Below are 12,315 nucleotides of genomic sequence, written 5' to 3' on the forward strand. Positions count from 1 at the left end.
CTGTGGTCCCAGCTACTTGGGAGGCAGAGGCAGGAGACTCTCTTGAGCCCAGGAGTTGGAGGTTGCTGTGAGCTATGATGCCACAGTACTCTACCCAGGGGGATAGCTTGAGGTTCTGTCTCAAAAAAAAAAAACCATATGATACCTAAAAGCGTATGAATTCCATATTGGGAATGATTATTCCTATATAGTAAGCATACAAACATCTATATAAAAATCAGTCATTATGATGACTGCTGCCTAAACATTTCATCAAGTGCTCTGAAAACAACATTCAAGTGCGCCTATGTGCCAGACATTGTTCTGGTTATTTAACACAAATGATTCATCTAATCCTAACAATCTTACAAGGCATATACTGTTATTATTTCCATTTTAATGATAAAGGAATTGAGACACAACGCTGCTAAGACCCTTCCTGGTTTAGACAACTAGTAGATGTGTGGTGGGGTTGAGATCTGAACCCAAGCAGCATGACTTCAATTTCTACAGGAGAAAATTTAGTCTGTAAAAAGAACAAATCTGTTAAGTAGCAGGATATGGTAGAGTTAGGCTTTTTGAGTTGCAAAGATTAAAGATACATGGGAACACCACCTCTTCTTTTAGTCAGCAGATGTAGGTTTCTATTAAAAAGAACCTGCCTAAATCCAGTCACTGTGAGTCTGTAAACATCTTTCCTCAAAGAGCTACAAATAAATCTCATGAGGAAAAAGGTGCTTATGGTGTTAAATAACAACAGAAAATAACTGGATGGTTTTGTAAAAGTGCTGCACATTTGACAGAGATCTGTTAAGTATCCAAGTCATGGTAAAGATGGACTTTCACAGTTAAGGGATCAGAACTCAAATGTGAGGCTTGGCACCTGTGGCTCAAGTGGCTAAGGCGCCAGCCACATACACCTAAGGTGGCAGGTTTGAATACAGCCTGGGCCCACCAAGCAACAATGACGGCTGCAACCAAAAAAAAGCTGGGCATTGTGGCGGGCGCCTATGGTCCCAGCTACTTGGGAGGCGGAGGCAGGAGACTCGCTTGAGCCCAGGAGTTGGAGGTTGCTGTGAGCTGTGAAGCCACGGCACTCTACCCAGGGGAACAGCTTGAGTCTCTGTCTCAAAAAAAAAAAAAAAGAACTAAAATGTGATCGACCCATGAGACCCAGTCAAGTCACCGAAGATGGAGCAACACACTAAATATCACCACAGGGCTGTGGCCATCAAAATTCAGAGTGTGGGCCCAGGCAAGGTGGTTCATACCTGTAATCCTGGCACTTTGGGAGGCAGAGGCAGGAGGACGGCTTGAACTCAGGAGTTCAAGATAAGCCTGGGCAACATAGCAAAACTACCACTTCTACCAAATAAAAGTTATATATCTGCTGGATATAGTGTCACGTGTCTGTATTCCTAGCTACTTGGGAAGCTGAAACGAGAGGATCCTGTGAGCCTGGGAGTTTGAGTTGCTGTGAGCTGGGATTACACCACTGCTCTCTAGCCTGGGCAACAGAGTAAGATCCTATCTCAAAAAAAAAAAAGATCTAGGCTGTGGGAAACTACTAGATAAATGGCCTGGCTGCTTTAACTAATTATAAGAAAAAATATGATGGCATAAGAATCCATAAGTTGGGCTCAGTGCCCCTAGCTTACTAGTTAGGGCGCTAGCCACATACACCAGAGCTGGCAGGTTCGAACCCAGCCCAGGCCTGCTAAACAACAATGACAACTATAACAAAAACTAGTTGGGTGTTGTAGTGGGCGCCTGCAGTCCCAGCTACTTGGGAGGCTGAGGCAAGAGAATTGCTTAAGCCGAACAGTTTAAGGTTGCTATGAGCTGTGATGTCACAACACTCTACCGAGGGCAACATAATGAGACTCAGTCTCAAAAACAAACAAAACAAAACAAAACAAAACAAAAACCAGAACTGTAAGTTAAATAATTTAAGAAACTTATCAACTATCTCCAAAATATCAATCTCATTAAATCTTTATTAATGATAAAACAGAAAAACAAAGAAAGAGAAACTGCTCTAACAATTCATAAAACACTAGAGAAAATCTGAACCCTAATTTAATGGATATTAAAGCATTAGTGTGAAACTCAAAAAGTGTGGTAATGATTTTATGGTTATATATATTTACTTAATCAGAATTAATTATAAGGAATTAATCTTTAATTCTTAGAGATACATATTAAAATATTTATGAAAATGTCATGAGCTCTGGGATTTATTTCAAAATAATATAAGGGAGGGGGTAATCGGTGGTATGAAGCAGGGTTACCCACGAGTTAACAACTGCTGTCTGGGTAAGGTGTAAAGGGGAATTCAGCAAATCCTCTTTTCTTTTATACTACTTGAAATTTTTAATTTAAAATATCCTTAAAGGTAGTTAAGAAAAAAAAAGACTTTCCACATGACTGTGATGTAAACCAAGTCTGAGAATCACTGGTCAAGGCTGAGATACCTCAAACCATCAAAACAGTGAAGACTACTTGGCTCCTAAAGAGCCTACAGTATCTTCGCACCTGACTGCAGGGATGCGGGAACGCTACAGCACCCCTTCTGCAGGTGCAGTCAGTGAGTGACCTCTTCACAGGTCAATGCTCTAAAATTCAGTCTGCTCTTTAAAATCAATGAGACCATTAACAAACCCCCAATGCCCAGGTGCCAGAACTATTAAATCAAAAGCTTAAAAGCACTTGAATTATTTAGCCAGACCGAAAACTGGGTACTATTAACTATTGTTCTAGAGCAGTGGTTCCCAACCTTTTTGGTAGCAGGGACCAGTGTGTCTTATGGATATTTCCATGGATTAGGGGTGAGGAAGGATGGTTTTGGGATGATTCAAGCACATTACATCTCCACCTCAGATCACGAGGGAGCTGGTGTGTGCACTTCTCTCATATGCACAGATTATAGCAGGGTTCACGTCCCTATGAGAATTTAATGTCAAAGCTGATGTGACAGGAGGCGGAGCTCAGGCAGTGACGTGAGCAATGAGGAGCAGCTGTAAATACAGACGCTTCGCTGCCTTGCTTGCCGGCTGCTCACTTGTTGCTGTGCAGCCATAGACTGGACCAGTTCATGGCGGCCCTAAGGGTTGGGGACCATAGTTCTAGAAGATCCTGCTACTCAACTATACCATGACATGACCTGGAAACTTATGAGGAGACCAGACTCTTAGGTGTCACCCCACTACTGAATCAGACTCTGCATTTCAATAAAATCCTTACATGATTTAGATGCCCACTAAACTATGAGAAGCACCCCCTTTTTTTAGAGACAGAGCCTCACTCTGCCACCCTAAGTAGAGTGCAATGACGTCGTAGCTCACAGCAACCTTAAACTCTTAGGCTTGAGCAATTCTCTTGTCTCTGCCTCCTCAATAGGTGGGACTACAGGCATGTGCCACTATGCCTAGCTAGTTTTTTCAATTTTTAGTAGACGGGGTCTCGCTCTTGCTCAGGCTGGTCTCAAACTCCTGAGCTCAAGAAATCCATCTGTGTCGGCATCCCAGAGTGCTAGACCTATAGGCATGAGCCACCACACCCAGCCTGAGAAGAACCACTCTAGATGGTAACTTGCGAACAGGCCACTGTTTCTCAACCTTTTCAGGAATCACCTGTGAGGTTGTTTAAACTTGATTCTCAGCTCCTTCCTCAGTGGCTCATGCTACAAAGCTGGACTGAGGCCACATGGTTTTAAAAGTTTGCAGGGGCTCGGCGCCTGTGGCTCAAGTGGCTAAGGTGCCAGCCACATATACCTAAGGTGGCAGGTTCTAATCCAGCCTGGGCCTGCCAAACAACAATGATGGCTGCAACCAAAAAATAGCCAGGCGTTGTGGCGGGCGCCTGTGGTCCCAGCTACTTGGGAGGCAGAGGCAGGAGACTCGCTTAAGCCCAGGAGTTGGAGGTTGCTGCAAGCTGTGATATCACAGCCTTCTACCCAGGGGAAAAGCTTGAGGTTCTGTCTCAAAAAAAAAAAAAGTTTGCAGGTCTTCCCCAATCAGTAAAAATGTAAAAATGAATATTTTATAATGTTAGTTCCCCAGTTAATTTTTTTCTTTTTCCTTTTTTTTGAGATAGAGTCTCAAGCTGTCACCCTGGGTAGAGTGCCAGGGTGTCACAGCTCAAAGTAACCTCAAACTCTTGGGCTTAAATGATTCTCTTGCCTCAGCCTCCCAAGTAGCTGGGGCTTTAGGCACCTCCCACAAGGCCCAGCTATTTTTTGGTTGTAGTTGTCATTGTTGTTTGACAGGTACGGGCTGGATTCAAACCTGCCAGTTCCTGTGCATGTGCCCTAGCTGCTGAGCTACAGGTGCCGAGCCTCCACAGTTAATTTTCTATTAGAGTTTTTTACTCAAAAAAAGTCAGAAACAGGCTCAGCACCTGTAGCTCAGGGAGTAGAGCACCAGCTACATACACCAAGGCTGGCAGTTCAAGCCCAGTTGGGGCCTGCTAAAGACTAAAAAAATGTCAGAAACATCCAGGATCCATGGCTTATGGCAATAATCCTAGGACTCTGGAAGGTAGCGTTGGGAAGATTGCTTGAGGTCAGGAGTTTGAGACCAGCCTGAGCAAGAGTGAGACACTCATCTCTGCAAAAATAGAAAAATTAGCCAGCCACAATTGCAGAAACCTATAGTCCCAGCTACTTGGGAGGCTGAGAAAGAAGGATCACTCAAGCCCAGGAGTTGGAGGGTGCAGTGACCAATGATGATGGCATCGTACTCCAGTCTGCAACAGAGCAAGACTCTGGAGAATGAAAAAAGAAAAGAAAGTAAAAAGTCAGAACCCATTGTATTAGCAAGTGCAGCATTCCTCACGCAGCAGAGGCAGCTGTACACAGAGGAAGAGCGCTGCCTCTGAGGCTGTCCTTTCCTACCCTCTCATTTCCAGCTGGATTCTGGGGAGTCTTTGCTGTGAGACTCCCTGTGGATACAAGCAATTAATCCTTTCTCCTTGCAAAGCCATCATTCTAGTCATTAGGATGAGTTTAGAATACAAAGTAAACAGCTCTCCAAATACAGCTTTTTTTTTTTTTTGAGACAGAGCCTCTCTTTGTTGCCCTCAGTAGAGTGCTGTAGTTTCATAGCTCACAGCAACCTCAAACTCTTGGATTCAAGTGATTCTCTTGCCTCAGCCTCCTGAGTAGTTGGGACTACAGGCACCTGCCACAATACTGGGCTATTTTTTTTTGAGCGATGAGGTCTCGTTCTGGCTCAGACTGGTCTCGAACTTATGAGCTCAAGCAATCCACCCGCCTTGGCCTCCCAGAGTGCTAGGATTACAGGCGTGAGCCACTGCACCTGGCCACAGCATGATTTTACTTCATGCAAAATTGTATGTATGATCCACTCAGGCACAAGCCTGGAGCAGCTATGTCTCCCCGTGCCAGCACCATTTCAGAGATCCCTCTGTGTTGTACAGTTCCTACAGGGCTGTATACCTTCCTATGTCTTTACAGGGAGGTGGGATGAGAGAAAGGTGTTTGGGGAGGAGAATGAAAAAGAAAAGAAATAGACCTAGGTGGTGCCTGTGGCTCAGTGAGTGGGATGCCAGCCCCATATACCGAGGGTGGTGGGTGCAAACTCAGCCCAGGCCCAAACTGCAACAAAAAAATAGCCGGGCATTGTGGCGGGTGCCTGTAGTCCCATCTACTCAGGAGGCTGAGGTAAGAGAATTGCCTAAGCCCAGGAGTTGGAGGTTGCTGTGAGCTGTGACACCAGCACTCTACTGAGGGTGATAATGTGAGACTCTGTCTCTACAAAAAATAAAAAAGAAAGAAATAGACCTACAGTACTGGAATATATCGCTCTGGCCTTATGAAAAGGAGAAGTAGACACTCAGTTTTTTTCTTTTCTTTTTTTTTTTTTTTTGAGACAGTCTCAAGCTGTCACCCCGGGTAGAGTGCTGTAGTGTCAGAGCTCACAGCAACCTCAAACTCTTGGGCTTAAGCAATTCTCTTGTCTCAGCCTCTCAAGTAGCTGGAACTACTGGTCCCAGCTGGGACTACAATGCCCAGCTGTTTTTTGGTTGTAGTTGTCATTGTTGTTCAGCAGGCCTGAGCTGGATTTGAACCAGGGAGCTCTGGTATGTGGTTGGTGCCCTAGCTACTGAGCTACAGGTGTGGAGCCCTTTTTTTTTTTTTCTTTTGAGACAGAGTCTTACTCAGTCACCCTGGGAAGAGTGCCAGGGCATCATAGCTCATAGCATCCTCAAACTCTTAGGCTCAAATGATTCTCTTGCCTCAGCCTCCCAAGTAGCTGCAACTACAGGTGCCCACCAAAATGCCCAGCTATTTTTAGAGATGGCATCTCACTCTTGTTCAGCCTGGTCTTGAGCTCGTGAGCTCAAGTGATCCACCCACCTTGGCCTCCCAGCACTCTGGGAGTGTACCACCATGCCTCTTATTCTTATCCAAACTGATTGGAGTCCCCATCTAACTTCTCATCAATTTATTCATTCTTTCTCCTGTTTAGGGAGCATCTCTTAGAAGCCAGGCAATGTGCTTGGTACTAAGGATAAACAAGGAACAAGATAGACCCTGTCCTTGATTTCACAGAACTGGAGGTTGCAGAAACATTAACCATATAATGATTTAGATAAAAAATAAACTCTTGATTGCAGGAAGTGCTATGAGGAGGGGCATACAGTGCAGTTACAGTACTCACAGGACACCTGACCTAGTCCTGAGACATCTAAGAGCTGACCAATAAAGTGGAGTTAATTACATTCATATAGCTAGAAGCAAAATCCACTTCCAGACAGGAGATTGCTAGGTGAGGCCTGTGGCAGAGGTCAGTGTAGCCAGAGGGGTGTGACACAAAGTTGGAGTCAAACCAGAAGCACCTTGGAGTACAAAGGTGTACTTCCTGCTGTGCCAAGAACGGTATGAGCAGATGCATGTGGAGAGGCCCCTGGGCCTCCTATGTGGTGAATAGATGTTGGGGGACCAGGGTACACTGGAGAAGACCATACAGCCAATTATGACATGGTCTAAGGGGAAAAAGGCATAGCCTTTCCAGTTGTCATCCCCATAGGACAGAAAAGCTTTGTAACTGGGAAGGAGGAAAGAACAGGGTAGGACTGAGAATGACAGTGGGAATGGAAGGCTGGGGTTAGATTCAGGGCTCTGCAGGCCTCTCCCACTGTCACTACAGCTTATGCTATGATGGGGGGGAGACTAACTTTGTAAATATTTGAGATTGATCAAAGTCAAAACTGATCTTAAGAGGCCTATCAGAACTGTGAATACAAAGACCTCTACAAAATACATTTTATAGTACTTTAACAGGGTGTTAGGGAATATGGTCCAACATGATAAGATTCAAGTTTCTAAAAATAGATTATGCAGGGTCAGATCACATCCTGCCCAGGCTCCAGCTCCCCTGCGTTAAAGCCTCTAGACATCACCAGCCAGTGGCCTCCTTCTCTCTCCATCCTTATCACCTATTGCTCTTTCTCCAGCTCCCTCCTCCCTATTCTGGGACCCTCACCACCCCATACACCAGCCTCTGCCTGGCGTGCTCTTCCCTCAGGCTTCCTGTGACTCAATCCTTCACTGCCTTCAAGGCTGTGCTCGAAGGCCACATAGGCACAAACCTTCCTGACCAGCCCTCCCTCCATCCCCTTCAGCATTCCCTAACCCCTTGCCTGATCTGTTTTTCTACACAGCACTTGCCTTTTAATATGTCATAATCTATTTATTATATTAACAATCTTGCTCCCATTGGAATGAAATCCAGGAGGACAGAGCTTTTCAGGTGCTCTGTTGATGGCTAAGCTATATCTCCAGTAGCTAGGACATTCCCTGGTACACAGCAGGTACTCAAAACTTTTGTTGAATGTCTGAGAGGCCAAGGTAGATGGATTGCTTGAGCTTGTGAGTTTAAGACCACCCTGAGCAAAAGATCTCATCTCCACTAAAAAAAAGGAAATCAACTGAGGCAAAGGGATCTCTTGAGCCCCAGAGTTTGAGGTTGCTATGAGCTATGATACCACAGCACTCTACCAAGGGCGACAAAGTGAGACTCTGTCTCAGAAAAAAATTTTTTTTGTTGAATGATTAAAGAAAATATACAGGATAAATTCAGAAATGCCTCTATAAGTTTTATACTTAGATTCTCTATATAATGGTAATAATGAAAAAAAAGACACATTTTTGAGGGATTTTTTTTTTTTTTGCAGTTTTTGGCTGGGGCCAACTTTGAACCCACCACCTCCAGTATATGGGACTGGTCTCCTACTCCTTTGAGCCATAGGCGCCACTCTTTTTTTTTTGGACACAGATTCTTACTATGTCGCCCTCGGTAGAGTGCCACGGCGTCACAGCAACCTCAAACTCTTGGGCTTACAAAGTTCTCCTGCCTCAGTCCAAAGTAACTGGGACTACAGGTGCCCACCACAACGCCTGGCTATTTTTTTATTGCAGTTGTCACTGTTGTTTAGCAGGCCTGGGCTGGGCTTGAACCCACCAGCTTTGGTGTATGTGGCTGGCACCTTGCTCACTGAGCTACAGGCACCAAGCCACATTTTTGAATATTTAAGAGACACTAAGAATTTTTTTTCTAATGTCAGTATTGATATGGAGAATGGAACCCTCATACACTGCTGGTAGGGATGTAAAATGGTGCCGTCTCCAAGGAAAACAGTCTGGCAGTTCCTCAAAAAGTTAAACACAGAGTTAGCATATGATTTGGCAATTCTACCCTTACTTTATATACCCAAGAGAAATAGAAACATATATTCACACAAGAATTTATATATGAATGTTTGTATTAGTACATTCAAAAGAGCCAAAAAGTGAAAACAGTCCAACTGCCCATCAACTAATGAATGGATAAATAAAATATCATTATACCCCGGAATATTATTTGTTAATAAAAAAGAATGAAATTCTGATACATGCTAAAACATGAATGAATTTTGAAAATATTATGCTAAGTGAACAAAGTCAGTCATAAAAGACCACATATTGTATGATTCCATTTATATGAAACGTCTAGAACAGGCAATTAGAGACAGAAAGTAGATTAATGGTTGCCAGGGCTTGGGAGGAGGGCAAGAGAGGTTTTTGAGGGGGAAATGGGAAGTAATTACTAATGGGTAGGAAGAGCTTTTTGTTGGTGGGGGACGCTGAAGATATTCTAAAATTGACTATGATAATGACTACACAAGCCTGTGAATATACTAGAAAAGATCATACACTTCAAAGGGGTGAACCATACGGCACATGCCCCGCTTTAAGCGCTTACCTCTCACAGACTTTATAGCCTTCATTGACACTCACTGCTTTGTACTTCATGTTGCCTTTGGTCCGCTCCAGTTCCCAACACCAGTCCTTCAGCGTGTCAAACATTACTGTATGGTTCTTGGGATCAGCAGCTAACAAAACAAAATTTAAAAGATAATAAAATCTTTTCAGGAAGGCTGGAATTTTCATTATGTGAAAGTCCCTCTAAGGTCCTACTTTCCTCCACTAAGTCTGTTTTTTATCTAAGCAAAATAAAGGCTTGATCCTAACTTTGTTTCATTTCTTGGTTAGTAATCCAAAATTATGACTGAGGGTGCCTTTTTATACTGTAGGAAATGGATTGTTCCTGTTCCATTCCTTGCAAGAGTAATTTATAGCTCCATTTTCAGTCATCTGACCATGAGATAATTTATATAACACAAAAAGATTGTGTGAAGCACTAAAAGATAGACTTGGCGCAAATGCCAAAATGATGAAATATTTTTAGCCCTACCAATATGTGCATAAGATGGCAAACTGATGTGAATAGCATCTCAGATTCTTAAATGTAAATCCTCCTTCAGTTTGATCATGCATTGCCTACAAGAGGTTGTCCAGTGTGACAGCTGGTTATTAAAGGCCACAAACTGATCAGACAGTCAGGGTAAAGGTCAGGGCCTGCTAGCCAAGGGCTGCATCAGGGTGATGGATACTTTTGCCCCTAACCCAGCCCTGCCACTACCCACTAGGATTGGGCCTAGGTTACAGTGGACATGTCCTTGGTCCTCTCCCAAGCCACAACACTGCTTGTGGGAGATGGGGGGGAGGCATGCACCAAAATAGTCTTGGGTATTTACAGAAATTCTACCAAAATAAGTTTACCTTTGTACACCTTAAAAACCCAAACCTGGCTAGGGCGCTTGTAGCTCAGCGGGTAGGGCGCCAGTCACAAACACCAGAGTTGGTGGGTTCAAATCCAGCCCGGGCCTGCCAAACAACGACAGCTACAACAACAAAACAGCCAGGCATTGTGGCGTGTGCCTATAGTCCCAGTGACATGAGAGGTGGAGGCAAGTGAATTGCTCAAACCCAAGAGTTTGAGGTTGCTGTAAGCATGTGACGCATGGTACTCTACCCAGGGCGACAGATTGAGACTCTGTCTCAAAATAATAATAATAATAATAATAAAAATTTTAAAAAAATAAAAAAAAACCCAAACCTGGGAAAAATAGTGATAAAACTACACTAGCTGCTTCTTTTAATAAAACCAGAGCAGAGCAAAAATAATAATGATGGTAATAGTTAATATTTATACAGCACTATGTGCCAGGTAATATTCTGAGCATATTACAGTTTCTTGTGTGTGTGTGTTTGGTTTTTTTTGAAACAGAGTCCCACTATGTTGCCTTTGGTAGAGTACCATGGCATCACAGTTCACAGCAACCTCAAACTCTTGGGCTTAAGCAATTCTCTTGCCTCAGCCTCCCAAGTAGGTGGGACTACAGGTGCCCACCACAATGCCCAACTATTTTTATTTTATTTATTTTTTTATTTTTTTATTTTTTTTTTTGAGACGGAGCCTCAAGCTATCCCCCTGAGTAGAGTGCCATGGCATCACGCTCACAGCAACCTCCAACTCCTGGGCTCAAGCGAGTCTCCTGCCTCAGCCTCCCAAGTAGCTGGGACTACAGGCGCCCGCCACAACGCCTGGCCATTTTTTGGTTGCAGCCATCATTGCTGTTTGGCGGGCCCGGGCTGGGGATTCGAACCCGCCACCTTAGGTGTATGTGGCTGGCGCCTTAGCCAGTTGAGCCACAGGCGCCGAGCCTTATTTTATTTTTTTGAGACAGAGTCTCACTATGTTGTCCTTGGTAGAGTGCTATGACATCATAGCTTACAGCAACCTCAAACTCTTGGGCTTAAGTAATTGCCTCAGCATCCCAAGTATCTGGGACTACAGGCACCTGCCACAATGCCGCGCTATTTTTGTTGTTGTTTTTATTGTCATTGTTGTTTAGTAGGCTTGGGCCAGGTTCAAACCCATCAGCCCTGGTGCATGTGGCTGGCACCCTAACCACTGTGCTACGGGCGCCAAGCCGGTATGCCATTCTCTTAGCAATACAGGCAAGTATTTCCCTAAAATGCCATGTAATAAATAAGCATTCAGGACCTCTTAGCTGAAATTCATTTATGAATTAAGGCAGGGAATAATTACAGGTATTCAGATTGCAAAGCACCCACCTCTACAAACCCCTATTCAATGAAAAGCTAATTTATCAATTACCATCTGTCAGTCATAACCTTTCTCAAAAAAAAAAAAAAATATATATATATATATATATATAGGAGTTGGAAGGAAGAGAGGAGAATGAGGATGGAAATAAAATAGAATAAAAGATGCTACATATATCCTGGGCCTCTGGCACAAAAAGCCACCAGAAGGTAATAAAACGGCCAGGGTCAATCAAGGTAAGAATCTTGGCACGCTGACCAACATGCTGGCAGCCTGAGAAACTGCCCGATGTTGGGTACAGAACAAGAATCTGAATATAAGGAAAAGACAGAATTCCTAAAGATAGACAATGATTTTTCAAATGTGCACTCAGTAAATGTTTATATAAATTATAGTAATCAAAGGAATCATATCTGTGTATCTCATGTTGCCACAGATGTAAGTCAGCTCCTAGTTAATCAGCACTTGCATATATAGCTACAGGAAAAAGATCTGTCATTCACAAAGACAAATTTAAGGAAGAAATTTTATGTTCAGCCTTTTATGAATACAAGGTAAATTTTATGTCAGTGTAATTTTCTGAATAAACTCTTCTGAAAAAAATTCAGTTTTACCCTCAATTAAGTCTCATTTAATGACTGCCCCCCCATATGCCATACATTTAACAATTTATAATCTTCACAGACCTTCAAGGTCTTGAAGTACTGGTGTCTTCTAAAATAAGAAAACAGGCTCAGTGCCTGTAGCTCAAGCGGCTAAGGTGCCAGCCACATACACCAGAGCTGGCAGGTTCGAATCCAGCCCAGGCCTGCCAAACAATGACAACTACAACCAAAAACAAACAAACAGGCTCGGCGCC

The 12,315-nt window shown here is 43.5% G+C and overlaps 1 protein-coding gene across 1 annotated transcript in view; it reads right to left on the reverse strand.

The window, feature by feature from the left end:
- MTMR12 (myotubularin related protein 12) overlaps nucleotides 1-12,315 on the reverse strand; it is a 91,547-nt gene that overhangs the window by 24,886 nt on the left and 54,346 nt on the right. Inside the window, exon 7 of the mRNA XM_012807068.2 lies at nucleotides 9,246-9,375. Within this exon, the coding sequence (XP_012662522.1) occupies nucleotides 9,246-9,375 (130 nt within the window). The remainder of the gene's footprint in view (nucleotides 1-9,245; nucleotides 9,376-12,315) is intronic.

This window comes from Otolemur garnettii, unplaced genomic scaffold (assembly GCF_000181295.1).
Source record: "Otolemur garnettii isolate 467f Iridium unplaced genomic scaffold, OtoGar3 scaffold00063, whole genome shotgun sequence".
Classification (NCBI taxonomy): Eukaryota; Metazoa; Chordata; class Mammalia; order Primates; family Galagidae; genus Otolemur; species Otolemur garnettii.